At 49.6% G+C, this 22,473-nt stretch overlaps 1 protein-coding gene across 1 annotated transcript in view; it reads right to left on the bottom strand.

The window, feature by feature from the left end:
• Positions 1 to 22,473, bottom strand: part of fbxo36a (F-box protein 36a) — an 81,713-nt gene that overhangs the window by 14,139 nt on the left and 45,101 nt on the right. Inside the window, exons 4-5 of the mRNA XM_085989603.1 lie at positions 17,233 to 17,341; positions 4,810 to 4,982 (exon numbers count right to left, since the gene is read on the bottom strand). Coding sequence (XP_085845729.1) covers positions 4,810 to 4,982; positions 17,233 to 17,341 — 282 coding nt within the window. The remainder of the gene's footprint in view (positions 1 to 4,809; positions 4,983 to 17,232; positions 17,342 to 22,473) is intronic.

Raw genomic sequence — 22,473 nt, 5'->3', positions numbered from 1 at the left:
CAACAAGACCTGGACGACGTTCAGGCTTGGGCTGATAAGTGGCAGGTAACATTCGCACCACAGAAGTGCCAGGCAATGACTATCTCCAACAAGCGACAGTCTAACCACCGCCCCTTGACATTCAATGGCATTACCATCACCGAATCCCCCACCATCAACATCCTGGGGCTCACCATTGACCAGAAACTTAACTGGACCAGCCACATAAATACTGTGGTAACAAGAGCAGGTCAGAGGCTAGGTATTCTGCAGCGAGTGTCGCATCTCCTGACTCCCCAGATCCTTTCTACCATCTAAAAGACACAAGTAAGGAGTGTGATGGAATACTCTCCACTTGCCTGGATGAGTGCAGCTCCAACAACACTCAAGAAGCTCGACACCATCCAAAACAAAGCAGCCCGCTTGATTGGCACCCCATCCACCACCTTAAACATTCACTCCCTCCACCACCGGTGCACCGTGGCTGCAGTGTGTACCATCTACAAGATGCACTGCAGCAACTCACCAAGACTTCTTAGGCAGCACCTCCCAAACCCGCGACCTCTTCCACCTAGATCGACAAGGGCAGCAGGCGCATGGGAACACCACCACCTCCAAGTTCCCTTCCAAGTCACACACCATCCTGACTTAGAAGTATATCACCGATCCTTTATCATCGCTGGGTCAAAATCCTGGAACTCCCTCCCTAACAGCACTGTGGGAGTACCTTCACCACACAGACTGCAGCGGTTCAAGGCGGCATCTCACCACCACCTTCTCAAGGGCAATTAGGGATGGGCAATAAATGCTAGCCTTGCCAGCGACGCCCACATCCCATAAACAAATGTTTTAAAATCTGAAGTATGTAGACCCTGTTTTTGCCAGGAAAGTCACTGCAGCAGTCTGATTATTGTGCATTCTGAACCATTTCTTTTGTTTCAATATTTAGAGATGCATTTCAACAGCACCCTCTATTGGTTACAGCAAAGTAACACACAAATTTAAAAAAATCAAAATCGTGTTCATTATTGGCTTGATGTTTGAACTTAATTCAAACATATTTTTAAGTTTGTTGGTGCTCATCAAGTGGAGATGTTCATATTGAGGAAATTAACACTTTTTACAAGTCTTGACACCCAAGACTGAAGTTTCTCCTGTAGTCTGCCTGATTTTATGGTATTAATTGGGAAGGCAAGTGGTAGGGTTCCATTACATCAGATCTCTGCCCATTTTTGCATTAAGGCCATTTTCAATTGTCGTTAGCAGTGACTGGTGGAGGAGTCCACCATTTTTTGGCGGATGCATGTAAATGAGTTGGTGATGTCATATGTCCCACTTTTCATAATTCACACTTCACTAATCCTGAATCGTCACACCAGTATAAAACTATTGTCCAGGATTGCTGGGCACTATTTTGAAGGTGGGAGGAGAAAGAGAGTTTTAAAAGGACTAGCTTTTCACTGCTGCCACCTACTTTGCCATTGCCTTTCTACTATTTGTGAAGGGTCTACCACTTGCCCCCATCCCCGTTTCAGACAGTGCACAATGGAATGCTTAATGGGAATTCCTTGTTATCTCTGCTTCTTGGAAGAGAAGGAGGAACAGCCGAGGATGGCCAAGCTGAGAAGACCGCATTTAAGGCTCTCTGCTCGTACATCAACGCCACCCCCCACCCCCCACCCCCAGATTATACAAGCAGACGTGCTCCTACCTGCATTTGGCCAAGGAGGAGTGCTTGTGGAGGCTTTGCTTTCAAAAAAAGGTGAGTTATACCACATGCTATCAGTGGACCCACAGCCATCGTCATTACGTGCACAGCTCTGTCAAAGGCTGTTAAGGTCAAATTGAGTGAGCCTAACATCAGTGGTAGGGAAATTATTGGAAAAAAATTCTGAGGGACAGAATTAGTCTCCACTTGGAGAGGCAAGGATTAATCAAGAATAGTCAGCATGGCTTTGTCAGGGGGAGATCACGTCTGACCAATTTGATTGAATTTTTCGAGGGGGTGACTAGGTGTGTGGATGAGGGTAGTACAGTTGATGTAGTCTACATGGACTTCAGTAAGGCTTTTGACAAAGTCCCACATGGGAGACTGGTCAAGAAGATAAGAGCCCATGGGATCCAGGGCAATTTGGCACATTGGATCCAAAATTGGCTTAGTGGCAGGAGGCAGAGGGTGATGGTCGAAGTTTGTTTTTGTGACTGGAAGCCTGTGTCCAGTGGTGTACCGCAGGGATTGGTGCTGGGTCCTTTGCTGTTTGTAGTGTACATTAATGATTTAGATATGAATGTAGGAGGTATGATCAGTAAGTTCGCAGATGACACGAAAATTGGTGGGGTGGTAAATAGCGAGGAGGGAAGCCTCAGGCTACAGGACGATATAGACGGGTTGGTTAGATGGGCAGAACAGTAGCAAATGGAATTTAACCCTGAAAAGTGTGAGGTGATGCATTTTGGGAGGACTAACAAGGCAAGGGAATACACAATGAATGGTAGGACCCTAGGAAGGACAGGGGATCAGAGGGACCTTGGTGTGCATGTACATAGATCCCTGAAGGCAGCAGGACAGGTAGATAAGGTAGTTAAAAAGGCATATGGGATACTTGCCTTCATTAGCCGAGGCATAGAATATAAGAGCAGGGAGGTTATGATGGAGCTGTACAAAACGCTAGTTAGGCCACAGCTGGAATACTGTGTGCAGTTCTGGTCGCCACACTATAGGAAGGATTTGATTGCATTGGAGAGGGTGCAGAGGAGATTCACCAGGATGTTACCTGGGCTGGAGCACTTCAGCTATGAAGAGAGACTGGACAGGCTGGGGATATTTTCCTTAGAGCAGAGAAGGCTGAGTGGGGACCTGATTCAGGTGTACAAAATTATGAGGGGCATAGATAGGGTAGATAGAAAGGAACTTTTCCCCTTAGAGGGGTCAATAACCAGGGGGGCATAGTTTCAAGATAAGGGGCAGGAGGTTTAGAGGGGATTTGAGGAAAAACTTTTTCACCCAGAGGGTGGCTGGAATCTGGAACTCACTGCCTGAAAGGGTGGTAGAGGCAGGAACCCTCACAACATTCAAGAAGCATTTAGATAAGCACTTGAAACGCCATAGCATACAAGGCTACGGACCAAGTGCTGAAAAATGGGATTAGAATAGACAGGGCTTGATGGCCGGCGTGGACACAATGGGCTGAAGGGCCTCTTTCTGTGCTGTATAACTCTTATGACTCGATGACCCAATGACCCTTAACTTCTAATCCATGGTGCTATTCCAGGCTGCTACTGGGGACAACTATAACATAAACCTAACACTTGTGTACAGATCCGCCAAGTAAGTCACAGGTGTATTGTTCTCTTAAGCTAGCAATTTAATGAGCTTCCCCATAGACAATCAGCAGCAACATGACAGGATACTGCTATTTAACCGAGAGGCAGGGTTTCATAAAATCATAGTTTGTACCCACGTGGCAATACATGCCCCCTTTATCAATGTCAATATGTATATCCCAATGCCCAGCCTATTTGCAACCAGCAACATTCCATCATAAGTGAATACTCATTTTCAGTGGGCTGCCCTGATACCTTTATTTTAAGGAACTTGACCATGCCAGCGGTCTTTACCAGGCGCCATGGCAGAATGTGTCTCTGCTTAGCAATGCTGCAATAAGGTGCATTTTCCATACAAGTCATCATAGAGCACAAAGTATGCATTTTGAAGCCGCATTTCAGGAGCCTGGATCAATCTGGAAGCGTTCTGAAGTGTTTTAGCGACTCATGATGGTTTACTGTATGCTGCAAAATTTCACTTTACAAAGAGGGCTCCTCATGGAGGCCGAAGGCCCCAATGGAGAGCAGGGGTATCAGCAAGAAGAACAGCATCAGCAGCCTAAAAAAAGATGGATAACCAGTGCCTGCTGCAAGACATTCATCCGTTATGGGAGGCCTTCTCTTACATAGAATGTGCTGCACAGAAACAGGCCATTCAGCCCAACTGGTCCATGCCAGTGTTTATGCTGCACATGAGCCTCCTCCACCCTACTTCATCTAACCCGATCAACATATTCTTGTATTCCGTTCTCCCTCATGTATTCCTCTAGTTTCCCCTTAAATGCATCTATGCTATTTGCCTCAACTACTCCCTGTGGTAGCAAGTTCCACATTCTCGCCACTCTCTGGGTAAAGAAGTTTCTCCTGAATTCCTTACTGGATTTATTGCCGCCTATCTTATATTGATGGTCCCTAGTTTTGGACTCCCTACAAATGGAAGCATCATTTCTACATCTACCCTATCAAACCCCTCGATTCGGTCACCCCTTCGCCTTCTATTTTCTAGAGAAAAGAGCCCCAACCTGATCAGTCTTTCCTGATAGTTATAACCTCTCAGTTCTGGTATCATCCTTGTAAATCTTTTTTGTACCTTCTCCAGTGCCTCTATATCTTTTTTGTAACATGGCGACCAGAACTGTGCACAGTACTCCAAGCATCTGTAAAGAAAGGACAATGCCTGAAACATCAACTTTTTTCCTTTCTTTACAAATGCTGCCAGACTTGCAGGGTTGAAAGCAAGTCGACTGACAGTGACTATGGTAGTTCACTGTTTTGAGTTGTGTGTGGCGTGTCAGTGCTTACAACAATGGGAACGCTGATTTCAGAAATGAGCCATTAACTATATTTAGGTCTATAGTGAGACAGAAGCAGGGTCGAATGAATATTTTCATTGATTTGCCTCCCGTTGGCCATTATAAACAAAGTATGACATGATTTTAAATGAAATTATTTTAACTTTTCAGGCTTCTGAAATATTAACAAAATTAACAACAACAAACTTTTTACCTTTTCAAATTTCCTGGATGTTTGGGAAAGTCTGGCAATGTCCTCAAGCTCCAAAAATGAAATTATATACATGAGCAGGCCTTTAGGAAGGCGTTCGAGATAATCAAACTGATGTTGACACAGGTTACAAATGTACTTGAGGATTTCATTGCCAAAAATTACAGCAACGTGAACTAAAATTCAAAACAAAGAAACAGCTATTTAGAAAATATCATTGCAATAATCACTATCTTTAACCTTTATTCTTTTTAGAAATAGGATTTTGTTAAAGGTTGCAACATCTGGGATGGGAAGTGTGCAAAGCCTCAGAGACCAGCATTATAGCCGTGTTTGTGGCCGAGGCCTGGACCCTCGATATAAAGACCTAGAAATTACTCGGACCCTTAGAAGGGGGCAGAAGCGGAGTGGCGTGAGACTTTTGCCTGTCATATAGGTCTCACCAGGACTCTGCCCCAAATCGAAAGGGGGAGTTCTCTGCCCTTATTGGGCTGAAGATTGAGGTAATTTTTTTTCATTCTCCACAGGGAATATTTGCTCACTCACAAGAACAGATCCATTGTCACAATGTCAAAAATGTCCTATAGGAACTTTGTCTACAGTCATTTTCCCTGGTGCCAACCTGAGCTTACTTTTGCAATATGAGAAAGAATTGGATACAGCTCGAAAGAGCAAGTCTGATTTTGCTGCACTTTTTTTTGGGAAACTTTCAAACTCAAATTTTCAACTAAATCCACAGAAAGCTAATTAAGGAGAGCCAACATAGATTTATAAAAGGCAGATCGTGTTTAACTAATCTAATTGAATTTTTTGATGAAGTAACAGGGAGGATTGATGAAGCGAATGTAATGGATGTTGTCTACATGGATTTTTGGAAGACGTTTGACAAAGTACCACTTGGAAGGCTGGTTAACAAAATTGAGGCTCATGGAATAGGTGAGTCAGTGGCAACTTGGATAAGGAATTGGCTTAAAGACAGAAAACAGCGAGTTGCGGTAAATGGCTGTTTTTCAGACTGGAGGATGGTAGACAGTGGTGTTCCCCAAGGGTCAGTGCTGGGGCCACTGCTTTTTTTGATATATATATATGACCTGGATATTGGAATACAGAGTAGAATTTCTAAATTTGCCGATGACACCAAACTTGGGGGTGTGGCAAAGCGAGGATAATACCAATCGACTGCAACAGGACATAGAAAGGCTAGCAGAATGGGTAGACAAGTGGCAGATGGAATTTAATACAGAGAAGTGTGAGGTGATGCACTTTGGCAGAAGGAACAGGGAGAGGTAATATGCACTTAATGGCACAGTTTTAAAGAGTGTGCAGGGACAGAGGGACCTGGGAGTTAATGTGCATAGACCCCTGAAGGTGGCAGGACATATTGAGAGCGTGGTTAGCAAAGCATATGGGATCTTGGGTTTCATAAATAGAGGTACTGAGTACAAAAGTAGAGAAGTTATGCTGAACCTTTATAAAGCGCTGGTTAGGCCACAACTGGAGTATTGCGTCCAGTTCTGGTCACCACACTTTAGGAAGGATGTGAAGGCACTTGAGATGGTGCAGAGGAGATTTACCAGAATGGTTCCGGGGATGGGGTATCTTAGCTATAAGGACAGGTTGGAGAAGCTGGATTTATTTTCATTAGAGCAAAGGAGGTTGAGGGGTGATTTGATAGAGGTGTACAAGATTATGACGGGTTTGGATAGGCTAGACGGGGAAAGGCTGTTCCCACTAGTTGATGGTACAAGGACTAGGGGACACAGATTTAAGGTTCTGGGCAAAAGATACAGGGGGGGACGTAAGGAAAAACTTTTTTACGCAGCGAGTGGTGATGACCTGGAATTCACTGCTGACGGAAGTGGTGGAAGCGGAGACACTCAATGTTTACAAGGGGAGACTGGATAGGCACTTGAGGGAAATAAACTTGCAGGGCTATGGGGATAGAGCGGGGGAATGGAACTGACTGGGTTGCTCTACAGAGAGCCGGCATGGACTCGATGGGCCGAATGTCCTCCTTCTGTGCCGTTATGACTCTATGGGCTCGATTTTCCAAGCCCCAAGGAGGCGGGTTTGGAGGCGGGAGTGGTGGGAAAATTGCAGAATCGGGGGGCAGGAACCCATCCCGCCCCAACCTGCCTCCGTGCCAATGTCCCAGGAGGTGGGTACCCGACCTGTGCTGGGAGCCGCCTCCCCGAGGCGGGAAGGGGATTAGTGCCAATTAACTGCCTGTTAACAGGTAGTTAACAGGCAGTTTTTTGCCTAATCCCTATTTTTAGCCCTGAAGTGTGGGCTGTCCGATGGCTCCAAACCACGCCAAGTTAGCGAGGCGGACCGTCGGTCTGCAGGGGTTGGAGGGGTCGAGATGTCCGTTGTGCAGGTGAGTGATGGGTGCATGTGTGCAGAGGTAAGTGTGTGAGGTAAGTGTAAAGTGTTTTAATAAGTTTTACTGACCTTTACTTTCTCCTGCAGACTTCCTCCCTTCAGTTCTTGTGAGTCCCTCAGCTCACCGGCACAGAAAGCAGAATGGCCGCTGAACTGTCAAAAGCTGCAGCCTCTGCTTTCTGGTCTGGAGAGCTCTCTAACTGAGTCTGAGTAGAAGGACTCAAGTTAAAAGACAGATTGTCCGTGTTTGACAGCTTCACAGAGCTGTCAGATGCTGATTTTTCATCTGTCAAAAGCTCTTGACAGATGAAATGTCAATCGCTGACGTCACCAGTAACCAGGTGTCCCTTAATTGGCCTGCTGAGCCCGCTGGGTGGGCTTAACAAGGTCAATCAAGGGAAAATAGCGTGGGTTGGCCACAAGTCGATGGAGGCGGGACTACAACCCAAAAAGTGGGAGTCCCGCCTCCAAAAGCTCCCCATTGACAAAATCGAGCACTATGACTCTAAGGCCTATAAATTCGGTGACGCCCCGCCAGCACGTTTGCGCCGGAAATTTAGCGCCCGCCGCCGAGCCAGTTGTGCCCGCCCCAAATTCACTTTCAGCGCCCCAAAGCGGAAGCGGGCGCTGCTACAGGGTGTGCCCGCCCCGCTTGGGGCGCTGAAAGTGAATTTCAGCGCTGCCGGTCCCGCTGCGCCACCCGATGCAGTGCGGCAGGCTGCTGTACTGCAGGCCTCCCCCTTCTCTTAAGGGGGAGGTGCCTGCAACGGCCGGAGCCCCGTTGAAAGTGCCGGCAAAAGAGCCCGGCACAACGGCGAAGTGCCGGGCTCCACGGAAACCAGCCGGCAATGCCGCGGGGGGGGGGGGGGGGGGGGGGAGGTGGAGGAGGCCGGGGAAGGAGGTGCGGGCAGGCGGCCGCCGAAAAAGCGGCCGGCCGCACCTCCGCTTTAAATAGCGCCTCTAAGGCTGCAGCACGGCCTGGTCTTCACAACGTTGTTAGCGGCCGCCAGGGAAGAGGCGGCCGCTACTGAAGATGGGGATCGGCGTGGTTTCGGCCGTTACCGGGGCACTGCGCACACCAATGACGTCATCGGTGCCGGCGCAGCGCTACCGGCTAACGCCGATGTTAGGGCGCACCTAATTTCGGACGCAGCGTTACTTCCGGCGCAAACCACTGTAACGCCCCTAAGTGGGCGTAAACGCTACCGAATTTCTAGGCCTAAAGCTTTAAACATACTGGCCTAGAAATTCTGTATCGCCACATTTGGGGCGCTACAGTCGAGCGTGCGCTAAATTTAGCGCCCGGCGCAACTTAGCGCCACCTTCACCGAAATTGAGTTGCATCGCCCCAAGAGGTTGTTGCTGCGCTAAAGCAGGCGGTGCACGATTATCCTAAGGCGCTAAGCCGGCGAGCCGAGGCGCCACCACCGAGGGCAGGCGCAGCACAGGTGCAGCCAGTTAGCGAATGTAGGCAGACGCTGGCGCCGGTCACCTCTTAAAGGGGGCGGGTCGATTTGGCTTGCAGCCATGCCCTGCACATTGGCGCCTTGATTCTAGGCCTGGACAGACCTGCTGCGACATCGTTACGCCTACGACCATGGAGAGGGTCAGGGAGCGAGCGCAGCGCTTCAGTGAGGGGGCCCTGAAGGTTCTGGTTGGCGCAGTGGAGCGCAGGCGACCTATCCTCTTTCCTGACAGTGGCAGGAGGACGCTGCCCAACGAATATAGAAAAGCTTGGAGGGAGGTGGCACACAGAGTGACCTCCAGCAGCATGGTACCTAGGACCCCAACGCAATGCAGGAAGAAGTTCAACAACCTCACGCGGGTTGTCAGGGTGAGTACCCTTTCCAGAATCCTCTTCATTCCTGCATGTGCACCTCACTTTATGGCCAAAGGGTCCTGAAAGCCCCAATGCCCAGCCCTCATCCAACACCTATGGGACTCTCATGAAAATCACATGCACATTCACCACTTTACACACTGTCAGGGCTATTTGACCATGGGAGGCAGTGCAGCCAAGATCAGGGCTTCACACTGTCAGGGCTATTCGACCATGGGAGGCAGTGCAGCCAAGATCAGGGCTTCACACTGTCAGGGCTATTCGACCATGGGAGGCAGTGCAGCCAAGATCAGGGCTTCACACTGTTAGGGCTATTTGACCATGGGAGGCAGTGCAGCCAAGATCAGGGCTTCACACTGTCAGGGCTATTCGACCATGGGAGGCAGTGCAGCCAAGATCAGGGCTTCACACTGTACTCAGAGCCCGTCCTTTCTCTTGCAGGGCAAGATGGCCCACAATAGGAGGCAGCAGCAATGGACCGGGGCAGGCCGTCCTGAACTTAAAGACCTCAGCGATGTGGAGCAGCGAGTGGAACGGATTATGGCAGGCCGGCTGATTGGCCCCGTCACCACTGGAGATGCCGACCCCGTTCTGGACAGCAATGGTAAGGTCATCACCTTTTTGACCTCTCTCTTTCCACTTGTGCCTCACACCAGCATCCTTTGCCACTATCGAACCAATGCAGTGCATTGCAGCACTCATGCCTCCCTCACTGCCGCCCTGTCCTCACACTAAAGCAACTCTTGTGCCTCCCTGCTTTCAGATGCTGATTCGCCAGGTGAGGAGGCGGGCCCTCAAGCTGGCACTGAGTGTGAATCAGAAGGCGAGGAGGAGGAAGAGGAAGCCGGAACATCAGTGCCACCCTCAGCCGAGGCAGCCCATGGCCATGATGGGGACACGTCTTCCCTGGAGGGGAACAGGGGGGGGAAGGGTCTGAGGAGGGTGAAGCTCCGGGGCCCAGCGGGCTGCAGCAACGCGCGGGGGGTGGGGGGGGGTAGGGAAGCTCGGCGGCCTTCTCCCCGGAGGGAGAGTGTGGCCTCCAGTCCTGCTACAGTGAGCACAGAGGAGGTGTGGCTCCTTGGTGAAATGGGCGCCCAGGCGGAGCGCAGGCACACTGAGCTCATGGCTGCAGTGGCAAGGATGCCCGACTCCATTTAGTCACTGGCAAGGAGTTTACAGGAATTTGGGGCAGCACAGGCAAGGAGTCAGCAGGGCGTCGGTGCAGCACAGGCAAGGAGTCTGCAGGACTTCGGTGCAGCACATGCGGCTTCCAGCCAAGTGCTTAGTCGTTCCATGCAGTCACTGGCTGGTCTGATGCAGACACAGATTAGGGTCACACGAGCACTGACTGCTGCCATCCTCGCTGGATCGGCCAGGATTCGCCGGGGCCCTCGCCGCGCCGCAGCAGGCCAGCAGTCTGTGCTTCAGCAGATTGCTGCGCATGCTTCAGTACTGCCCTGTGCGAGTGCCAGTGTCTCGTCCGACCAGGGAGTGCCTGTGCTCTGTCAGGTTGGCAGCATTCCTGTTGCCAACACTGTCACTCCTCCACTGGAGCTGCCACCACCCATAGGACAGACTGCTGCCGCCCAAGCAGAGTCGGAGCAGTCAGCAGCCGGGCCCTCCAGCCCAGAGCTGGTCCAGGACGTCCCCCAAGGGCATCTGCCGACTCACTATCTGACCCTCAGCAGCCTTCCCCCAGCCTTGCTGCAGCCACTGGTGTCCCATTGCGGAGGAGCTGCAGGGCGGGAAGGGGCCAATCTCGCAAGCGAGGCAGATCACCCTCGCAGGCCAAAAAGTAGGAGGTGTGGCAAAATGTTGGGGTTTTTTTGTGAAGACCGAGGATCATGGTCATTTTTGTTTAACTCTTTTGTTCATTGTCTCCAGGTTGTGAGAGACAGTTATGTGTCTGACTGTTTTTGGGGGTTTCTCTGTATTTGTTTGTCATGCGGGAAGGGCACAGAGTTTGTTAAATAATTAATAATTGTCTTTATTCAGATTGTACATGTTTGCACTTTGAACTATTTGTTGCCTTGACCGGCTCAGGGTTTGCGGAGCTGGTCCATTCATGTTCTTTCAATGGCACAAGCCATTCCCTGAGAGGGGGCCTAGAACCGACTTGCAATAAGCCGCTGACGGATGGCCCTTGCGCTTTGTGCCTCCCTCCCGTCTTGGTGCTCCTCCTCCTCCTCCCCCTCCTCCGGTGGTCCTCCAATGTCTGTTGGCAGTGGCTGAGTCCTGAAGATAGCCAGGTTGTGCAGAATGCAGCACACTACAACGAAATGGGAGACTCGCTTAGGCGAGTACTGTAGGGCTCCCCCGGAATGGTCCAGACAGCAGAACCGTTGCTTTAGCATGCTGATTGTGTGCTCAATGATGTTCCTGGTCGCTTGATGGCTGTCATTGTATCGCTCTTCAGCAGGGGTGGTGGGCGCATGGAGCGGGGTCATCAGCCAGGTGCACAAAGGATAGCCCTTGCCCCCGAGAAGCCAGCCTCCTGGGTGAGTCGGGGCTTCGAAAATGTCTGCCACAGAAGTCTGGCGCAGGATGAAGGCGTCGTGGCTGCTGCCTGGAAAGCGGGCATTGACAGCTAGTATCAGCTGCCTGTGGTCACACACCAACTGCACCTTCAACGAATGGGACCCCTTCCGGTTGCGGTAATCCTCGGCATTCTCTGGAGGCCCCCGCAAAGCCACATGCGTGCAGTCAATGGCACCCTGGATCATGGGGAAGCCCGCTATTCTTGCAAATCCCATTGCACGCTCTTGCTGCTTGTCCAGGGTCATGGGGAAGGAAATGTACTGACGTCTCCTTTTGTAGAAGGCATTCGTGACCTGGCAGATGCAGCAATATCCCCAGTAGCAGATTGGAAGGAGCCGGTGGCATAGAAGTTGAGAGCCACTGTCACCTTCACTGCCACCGACAGAGACGTCCTGCTCCTCAGCTGAGGCTGCAGATCTCTCTGAAGCAGGTGGCAGATCTCAGTGACCACCTCCCTTCTGAATCGAAGCCTCTGAATGCACTGCTCCTCAGACATGTTGAGGTAGGAGAAGTGCTGGCGGTATACCCTGGGAGGGTAAGGCCTCCTGTGCTGACGCCTGTTGGCCCTCCTCCGTCTGACCATGATTGGCACTCTCTCTCGGCGTCTCCGAGCCCTCTCAATGCAATGGAGAAACCCAACGCTTCCACCCATTGCAGCCCCCATTATACGTGGCCACTCAAGGCTATGGCACTGAAAAATCAATCCAACTGCAAAGCTCTGGGCTGAAGCCAGAAGTACCTGTGTGAGCGCTGAGTCAAAGCAGAAAGCTCTCTCCCTTTGTCTCTCTGCAAATCTCTCTCTCTCACACATAGAAGGAGTGGTCCAAAATGGCTACCACAAAGAATGCAGGAAGAGCCCCCTTTAAATAGCACACCCCCAGCCCCACAACGACTGGGAACCGTTCCACTCAACCAGTCGCTGGGAGCGCCAGGCGGAAAGAAGGGGGACGCCACTGAAGTTCCGGTTTGGGGCACACCAAGGGCGTTGCACCATGAAATTACATCAGGATCTGCGCGCGCAGCTGAGCGGGCATTGCGGTTTTGCGCCACCGCTAAATCTTCACTCAAGTTCGCGAGAGGCGCAGATCACGCTGCGCCTGGGCGCTAGCCGCTTCGCGCCCCACTTAGCGCCCTCTTAAGGCACTAGCGGCTGGCGCTACCAACTGAATTTCTAGGCCACAGAATCCTGTGCCTGCTGATTTTCCCTTACCCTGGCCATCCCTATGTTATTGCAACCTCCTCAGTAAACATTGTGTAAATTTGGATAAGTTTTGTCAGTCTGACTTCATGGTGTTAGTGGTGGGATTGAAAAAAATTAATAATGGTTAATATTTAACTGCAACCTGTTCAAAGTTTATAATATGTTTGCTTTTTCTCCAATGATTGTTTGCTAAATCTAAACTCTACTGAGTGCAAGGTATGTGCTTCACAGCACAATGAAAATTACTTTAGTTTAATGAACCACATCACTTCAAGATTGATTTTTTTTAAAGCTCATAACCAACCCCATTCCCCTCCATAATTGCAGTCAAAGTTTAATTTTAGTCCATAAAAGACTTTTAAAGTTCCAGAAGATGAACACCTAATCAACACTTAATTTGCATGCTTTTCAAGGTTGGCATAACAAGGTTTGAGTAACTGTGGTTGTACTTCGCAGAGTGCACTGATCAGAATTGGCAAATACTTCACGGTCATCTTTGAAAACCTGTCTGTATGTGAGAATGACAATTATCGGATTTAAAAAATGAAATCTTTCTAAAAGTCAGTGTTTAAAGTTTCAGTCTATAGCAATGTATCTACATAAATTGATCTGTTTTGCGGTGTGAAGAAACCATGCAATTGTTCTTTTTTTTTAAATCGGGAGAGACTGGGAAATGTTGGCACTCAGAGGGATTTGGGTGTCCTTGTACACAAATCACAGAAAGTTATCATGCAGGTACAGCAAGCAATTAGGAAAGCAAATGGTATGTTATACTCAATCCCTTTGTAATAAAGGCTAAGAGTAAAAAGTATAAGAGTAAAGAAGTCTTACTACAATTATATAGGGTCTTGGTGAGACCACACCTGGAGTACTGTGTACAGTTTTAGTCTCCTTACCCAAGGAAGGTATACTTGCCTTAAAGGGAGTGCAACGTAGGTTTACTGGATTGATTCCTGGGATATGGAGATTGTCCTATGAGGAGAGATTGAGTATACTCGGCCTATATTCTCTAGAGTTTAGAAGAATGAGAGGTGATCTCATTGAAACATATAAAATTCTTAAGAGGATAGATGCTGGGAGGTTGTTTTCCCTAACTGGGGAGAAATTTCTTTATTTGGTTGCGAATCTTTGGAATTCTCTATTCCAGAGGGCTGTGGATACTCAGTCATTGAGTATATTCAAGATAGAGATCGATAGATTTTTGGATACTAAGGGAATCAAGAGATATGAGGATAGTGCGGGAAGGTGGAGTTGAGGTAAAAGATCAGCCATGATCTTATTGAATGGCGGAGCAGGCTCAAAGGGCCGAATGGCCTACTCCTGCTCCTATTTCTTATGTTCTTCTGTCTTGTTTAAACAAGACCATTCCTCCACTGAACACCATCAGATGAACAATGTATATATCCTCTGAAAATGCTCCAGTAACAGTCAAGAAAGGAGAGCACTATCAAAAAGACAACTAGTCAAGGACTTGCTATCATTATGTGAAGGACATACTCCATAGCATCAATGACAATTCTTGTAGAATAGTTCATTGAACAATTAAGTCATGACAGTGAGCCCATTTTGAGGCAATTTTGATGATGTATGCTGTAAGGGTAAATTTTGCAAGGCCCAGCTGGCAGCATGTGGCCTCACAAAGTTCACCCTTACATGGCTATGTCTTAGTAGCTGAGAGAGTGAATGCAATCCACCCATGTCCTACGTAGCAGGGAAAATGAGAAAGAAGTTTATGAGTATCAGGACAACTGCCAAGGAAAGTTAACACACTGTGGCTGACAATATCCTCCGGTCCATGTGGGGCCATTAACCTTGTCCGATTAGGAGAGGTCAGCTAATTTAAATGTATTAGTGGTGCCCTGAGTATTTAGCACATGATGCGCTTGAAGCGTACAGAGGTTGGTGTGGGAAATTTTTCGATGCCAGCAGCTCTTAGAGCTATGCTTCTACAGGGTCTCAAAACAAAAATGGTGGGAGTAGAAGGACCTAATTCAGTGATCAGACATTGGCAGTCCCGAGTCAGGAGGTCCTGCAGTAAAAGATGATCCTATTCGGAGAAGCAGACAACTCTGCAATAAAAGTGCCCCCAAAGTAACATGGATGGAGGTGATAAGTGTGTCAATTCAGTCTCACCTGTGGCCCCAACCTGGGAGCATATGAGGAAAGAATTTGCTGGGTTGCACAAGGTTGCCATCGTAAGTGTGGAAACATGTGGCAACATCTTAGTAGGTTGTCTTGCGAAGCATCTTTATTGCTCTTCATTATAAACTTAGAGAGAGAGAATACTGTGCAGTTTGCCGAATGTTTACCTTTCTAAAAAAAGTACAGGCAAACTCATGTTCTTCTATGCTAGTGTATGTTGCCAAATCAAAATGCTAGCCATGCACCCAGTAAATGTGGCAAGGAACAAATACCAAGTACTACGTCAGCACCAGGTTTGTTACTATTGCATATTAATAGACTCATAACGTGGCAAGTGTCCTGAATTTTTTCCCCAACAAGTATGCGCTCGCATTGATAAGACTGCACTTAACAAGAAGTAGCACATGCAACCAGGAAGTGGTCACCAAAGCTGGAACCCTTAACTCATTATGAAAAGAGGGTCATGTAGGTTAGGAGTGTGAAGGGAATACAAGGAATGAGGAAAGGTGAGGTCAGAGGCCTCCTCAATGCTCATGGCTAATACTGCTCTTCATTCATTAGCTCATTTACTCTGTCATTCACATATAGGTATACAGAGCAACATACTATTTCAATGAGTGTCTCACTGAAAGCATTGTAGAGTATGTCCTTCTTCTGCTCCTTTAGATTTTTTTTAGAAAGGAGACAGATGCTACAAATTTCAAGTCTGCCATAGATAATCTGAGTTAAATTTCATAAGCGGATCCCATGTCACTTACAATCAGGAGTTTACTTCCATTACTCAATATCTAGACATACGATAGTGTGATCCAGGGGTAGGGGAAGTGTAACATGGAGATCATCTTGCTGTACACAACCTTGCTACTCTTGTCAGGCCATTGAAGTGTTTCCTACATTGAATCCAGGTCTTGGTGGTGATGCTCCTTGAACTGCCCATCTCTGCCACCTCTCTCCAGGCCTTTTGTATGTACCTTTTGAAAATCTTCTTCCTACTGCTGGGAAACAGAATATCCCTCCTTGTCCTCACCTCTTCCAATAAGATCCAATGGTATGTTGGCCTTCATAGCGAGAGGATTCATGTACAGGAGCAAGGATGTCTTGCTGCAGTTGTACAGGGCCTTGGTGAGACCACACCTTGAGTATTGTGTGCAGTTTTGGTCGCCTTATCTGAGGAAGGATGTTCTTGCCATGGAGGGAGTGCAGCGAAGATTCACCAGGCTGATACCTGGGATGGCAGGAATGATGTATGAGGAGAGATTGGGTCGATTAGGCTTATATTCGCTAGAATTTAGAAGAATGAGAGGGGATCTCATTGAAACTTATAAAATTCTAACAGGACTAGACAGACTAGATGCAGGAAGGATGTTCCCGATGGCGGGAGAGTCCAGAACCAGGGGTCACAGTCTAAGGATAAGGGGTAAGCCATTTAGGACAGAGATGAGGAGGGATTTCTTCACCCAGAGAGTGGTAAACCTGTGGAATTCTCTACCACAGAAGGCAGTTGAGGCCAATTCATTAAATATATTCAAGGAGGAGTTAGATATATTTCTTAAGGCTAAAGGGATCAAGGGGTATGGGGAGAAAGCAGGGGCAGGGTACTGAGTTTGGATGATCAGCCATGATCTCATTAAATGGCGGAACAGGCTCGAGGGGCCGAAAGGCCTACTCCTATCTTCTATGTATCTATTCTATGATCTCCAGGGAGACGTCAGAGGACACGGGGGCAGCTTTGCGGCTCATAGGTGAGAATGTCCACTTTCCAGCAGTATCGCAGGCCAATCTGACAGCAGTGGATGCAACCTCCCTTTAAGAGGTGCATTCAATAAGCCTCGAGTCCCGCTGGAAATCCCGCCGGGAAAGTGGGCGGGCTGCCTGTTTCCAACGCGTTCACACTGGCAGCCCACCAATCAAATGTAATTCAGACATGGGGGGTAAAATAGCCCTGACCTCAAATGAATGATTTCAGGCCAGTTTGATGCTTGGCCCACACCCCAAGCTCACCCGAAACCTGCTCCAAGTTAAAATCCACACCACCCACCCCCACACCCCGCCTATTTCAAAGCTTTTATCTAAAAAAAGAAATCCCCCTGTTTTGTCAAGTAATGGTACCAATGATTATGAACTATTATTGATTAATCAAGCAAATGGCAAGTTTAACAAAAGTAATCATGGAGCAGCAATAGGCTGGTGGCAATGACAGGAGTAAAAGTGAATGAGAAAGGATTACAAGTTGTTTGTGCACTGTAATTTTAATTATTTCCCCACCCCCCACCCCAAAATATGCAACAAATGTAACTTACCGTGCCACCATAAATTCTCTTACCTTGTAGGTTTAAATCATCCAAGAAATCCTGGTAAGAGTTCTTTTGTTCACCAGGATTCACATTTCGAAATTCACTTCGAAGAGAAATTTTCCACCATCTCCAGATGACCTGTGGTCAGATGGAATTACAGGCTGTCACAACATAATCTGCACAACATAAAAATGGCTCATTAAGTTCACTTGCACTGTACATCCTGAATCTGGATATAGGGGAAGACAAAAGCTTCTGCTTTCTGCTCCCTTTCAAATTTGTGCACTAATTTAGATGATGCTTAAATTGAAAAATCTAATAAATCAATACTGAACACAAATAAATTTATAGTAAAAGATCCTTTGACACAAGGGGGAGAAATTCAGTTGTTAGCGCCACCCGTTAGTGCCTTAAGAGGGCAATAAGTGGGGCGCTAACCAACTAGCGCCCGGGCGCGGCGATACCTGCGCCTCTCACGAAATTGACCGGACATTTAGCGGCGGCGCTAAACCATACCGCCCGCTCTCCTGCGCACGCAGATCTTGACGTCATTCGGGAGTGCAACGCCCTTGGGGCGCCCCGGACCGGAAATTCAGTGGCACCCCCCTCCTTTCTGCCTGTCGCTACCAACGACAGGTTGACTGGAACGCTTCCCAGTCGCTGTGGGGCTGGGGAGGCGCTATTTAAAGGGGGCTCTACCTGGCTTTTGTGGGGCAGCCATTTTTGGACCACTTGTTCTGAGAGAGAGAGAGAGAGAGAGAGAGATTTGCAGAGAGACAAAGGGAGAAAGGGAGACTTCTGCATTGAGCCAACGCTGTCTGAGGTAGTTTTGGCTTCTGACCATAACTTTGCAGTTGCTTTGCTTTTTCACCGTCATATCTTTGATTGCCCACATACTATGGGGGCTGCAATGGATGGGTACGTCGTGCTTCTCCATCACATTGAGAGGGCACAGAGACGCAGAGAGAGAGTGGCAATCATGGCCAGACGGAGGAGGGCCAACAGGCGTCGGTACAGGAGACCTTACCGTCCCAGGGTTTTTCGCCAACAGTTCTCATACATCAATATATCTGAGGAGCAGTGTTTGCAAAGGCTGCGATTCAGCAAGGAGGTGGTCACTGAGCTCTGCCACCTGCTTCAGCCAGATCTGCAACTTCAACTGAGGAGCAGGACGTCTCTGTCGGTGGCAGTGAAGATAACAGTGGCTCTCAACTTTTATGCCACCGGCTCCTTTCAATCTGCTACTGGGGACATTGCCAATATCTCCCAGTTCGCGGTGCATTGCTGCATCCGTCAAGTCACAAATGCCCTCTTTAAAAGGAGACGGGAGTACATCTCTTTCCCCATGACCCCGGACAAGCAGCAAGAACGCGTAGCGGGCTTTGCAAGAATAGCGGGCTTCCCCATGGCGCAGGGCGCCATTGACTGCACCCATGTGGCTTTGCGGGCGCCGCAAGAGAATGCCGAGGATTTCCGCAACCAAAAGGGCTTCCATTCCTTGAACGTCCAGTTGGTCTGTGACCACAGGCAGCTGATATTCGCTGTCAATGCCCACTTTCCAGGCAGCAGCCATAGAGTCATAGAGTTATACAGCACAGAAAGAGGCCCTTCGGCCCATCGCGTCCGCGCCGGCCATCAAGCCCTGTCTAATCTAATCCCATTTTCCAGTATTTGGTCCGTAGCCTTGTATGCTATGGCATTTCAAGTGCTCATCTAAATGCTTCTTGAATGTTGAGGGTTCCTGCCTCTACCACCCTTTCAGGCAGTGAGTTCCAGATTCCAACCACCCTCTGGGTGAAAAAGTTTTTCCTCAAATCCCCTCTAAACCTCCTGCCCCTTACCTTGAATCTATGCCCCCTTGTTATTGACCCCTCTACTAAGGGGAAAAGTTCCTTTCTATCTACCCTATCTATGCCCCTCATAATTTTGTATACCTCAATCAGGTCCCCCCTCAGCTTTCTCTGCTCCAAGGAAAACAACCCCAGCCTGTCCAGTCTTTCTTCATAGCTGAAGTGCTCCAGCCCAGGTAACATCCTGGTAAATCTCCTCTGCACCCTCTCCAAAGCAATCACATCCTTCCTATAGTGTGGTGACCAGAACTGCACACAGTTGCCTTGTTAATCCGTCCAAAATGCATCACCTCATACTTTTCAGGGTTAAATTCCATTTGCCACTGTTCCGCCCATCTGACCAACCCATCTATATCGTCCTGTAGCCTGAGGCTTCCCTCCTCGCTATTTACCACCCCACCAATTTTCGTGTCATCTGCGAACTTACTGATCATACCTTTTACATTCACATCCAAATCATTAATGTAGACCACAAACAGCAAGGGACCCAGCACCAATCCCTGCGGTACCCCACTGGACACAGGCTTCCAGTCACAAAAACAACCTTCCACCATCACCCTCTGCCTTCTGCCACTAAGCCAGTTTTGGATCCACGATGCCTTCATGCTGCACCAGACTTCTGTGGCAGACCTTTTCGAGGCCCCGCTTCACCCAGGAGGCTGGCTTCTCGGGGACAAGGGCTATCCTCTGTGCAGCTGGCTAATGACCCCGCTCTGTTTGCCCAGCACCCCTGCTGAAGAACGATACAACGAGAGCCATCAAGCTACCAGGAACATCGTTGAGCACACAATCGACGTGCTCAAACAACGGTTCCACTGTCTGGACCACTCTGGAGGAACCCTGCAGTACTCGCCTGAGTGAGTCTCCCACTTCATTGTTGTGTGCTGCATGCTGCATAACCTGGCAATCCTCAGGACCCAGCCAATGCCACCGGGCCTTGGGGCACCAGCAGAGGAGGAGGAGGAGCAGCAGCACCAAGACGGGAGGGAGGCACAAAGTGCAAGAGCCGTCCGTCAAAGGCTTATAGCAAGTCGCTTCTAGGCCCCCTCTGAGGGAATGGCTTCTGCCATTCAAAGAACCTGAATGGAACCATGCCGCAACCCCTAAGCCGGTCAAGGCAACAATGAGTGCAAAGAGCAAACATGCACATTTTGAATAAAGACAATTCTTTATTTACAAAACTGTGTATCCTTCCCGCATGACAAAATAATAGAAAGAAACACAAAAAAAAACTGTCAATCACAGAACTGGCTCTCACAAACTGGAGACAATGTCCAAAACAGTAACAAAAATATGACCACGATCCTCGGCCTTCAATAAAACAATGAACAACATCTTGCCACACCTCCTACTTTTTGCCCTTCAAGTGTGATCTGCTTCCCTTGCGAAATTGCCCGCTTCCCACCCTACAGCTCCTCCGTAATGGGACCCCAGTGGCTGCAGCAAGGCTGGGAGAAGGCTGCTGAGTGTCAGAAACTGAGACTGCAGATGCCCTTGAGGTACGGCCTGGACCAGCTCTGGGCATGGAGGGCCCGGCTGCTGACTGCTCCAACTCTGCATGGGCGGCAGCAGTCTGTCCTACAGGTGGTGGCAACTGCAGTGGAGAAGTGACAGTGCTGGCAGCAGGAATGCTGTCCTCCTGAAAGAGGACAGCAACTCCCGCTCGACCGACACACTGGCACTCCCACGGGGCAGCACTTCAGCATGCGGAGCAATCTGCTGGAGCACAGATTGCTGGCCTGCTGCGGCGCGGTGAGGGCCCCGGGGAAACCTGCCCGATCCAGCGAGGGTGACAGCAGTTAGTGCTCGCGTGGCCTCATCTGCGTCTGCATGAGACCAGCCGCTGACTGCATTGCAGCACGTAGCATTTGTGTGGCAGACGCCTGTGCTGCACCGAAGTCCTGGACACTCCTTGCCAGTGACTCAATGGATTCGGGCATCCTTGCCACTGCAGCCATGAGCTCAATGTGCCTTTGCTCCGCCTGGGCGCTCATTTCAGCGAGGACCCGCACCTCGTCTGCGCTCATTGCAGCAGGACTCGAGGCCATACTCTCCCTCCGGGGAGAAGGCCCCCGAGCTTCCCTACCCCACTCGCGTTGCTGCAGCCCGCTGGGTCCAGGAACTTCACCCTCATCAGACCATTCCCCCCCACTCCCCTCCAGGGAAGGCGTGTCCCCAGTATGGCCATGGGCTGCTTCAGCAGAGGGTTGCGCTGACGATCCGGCTTCCTCTTCATCCTCGCCTTCAGCTTCACTCCCAGTGGCAGCTTGAGGGCCCGTCTCCTCACCTGGTGAATCACCATCTGAAAGCAGGGAGGTACAAGAGTGGCTTTAGCGTGAGGACAGGGTGGCAGCAAGGGAGGCATGAGTGCAGCGATTTAGTGATTTGGATCGAAAGTGTCAAAGGATGTTGTTGTGAGGAACAAGTGGAAGGAGAGGTCAAAAAGGTGATGACCTTACCATTGCTGTCCATAACGGGGTCGGCGTCTCCAGTGGCGACGGGGCTAAGCATCCGGCTTGCCACAATCTGGTGGACTCGCTGCTCCAGATCGGTCAGGGCTTGAAGGGGAGGCCGGCCTCCCCCGGTCCGTTGCTGCTGTCTCCTATTATGCGCCAGCTTGCCCTGCAAGAAAAAGGACGGGGTCTGAGTAAAGATGCAACCATGCTCTTTGCTGAATTGCCTCCAATGGTCAAATAGCCCTTACTGTGTGCAGCCATGCTCCTGGTTGAAATGCCTCCCATGGTCGAATAGCCTTTACTGTATGCAAAGTGCTGAATGTGCGTGTGAGTTTCCTGAAAGGGCCATAGGTGTTGGATGAGTGCTGGGCATTGGGGCTTTCAAGACCCTTTGGCCATAAAGCGAGTTCGAAATGGAGGGATGAGGAGGTTTCTGAAAAAGGCACTCACCCTGACAACCCGAGTGAGGTCGTTGAACTTCTTCCTGCATTGCACAGGGGTCCTAGGCACCATGCTGCTGGAGGTCACTCTGTGAACCACCTCCCTCCAAGCTTTTCGGTACTCGCTGGGCAGAGGCCTCCTGCCACTCTCCGGGTACAGGAGACATTGCCTGCGCTCCACCGCGCCAACCAGAGCCTCCAAGGCCCCCTCGCTGAAGTGCTGCGCTCGCTCCCTGGCCCTCTCCATGGTCCTTGGCTTCAGGATTTGGCAACAGGTCTGTCCAGGCCGAGATTCAGGGCTCCAATGCGCAGGGTGCGGCTGCAATTCAAGATTGACCCTCCCCTTTAAGAGCTGACCGGCGCCAGTGTGTCTGTGTGCAATCGCTAACTGACAGCACCTGCGCTGCACCCGCCCTCTGAGGTAGCGCCTCGCTCCTCCGGCTTAGTGCCTTAAGAGAGTCGTGCAGCACCTGATTTAGCGCTGCAATCACCTCCAGGGGCGAAAGAGACCAATTTAGCAGTAG

Source organism: Somniosus microcephalus, chromosome 6, assembly GCF_052327205.1.
Source record: "Somniosus microcephalus isolate GS21.2 chromosome 6, FLI_Smic_1.0, whole genome shotgun sequence".
Lineage (NCBI taxonomy): Eukaryota > Metazoa > Chordata > Chondrichthyes > Squaliformes > Somniosidae > Somniosus > Somniosus microcephalus.
The sequence above is the reverse complement of the archived record's forward strand: the minus strand, read 5'-3'. Positions and strand labels throughout refer to the sequence as shown.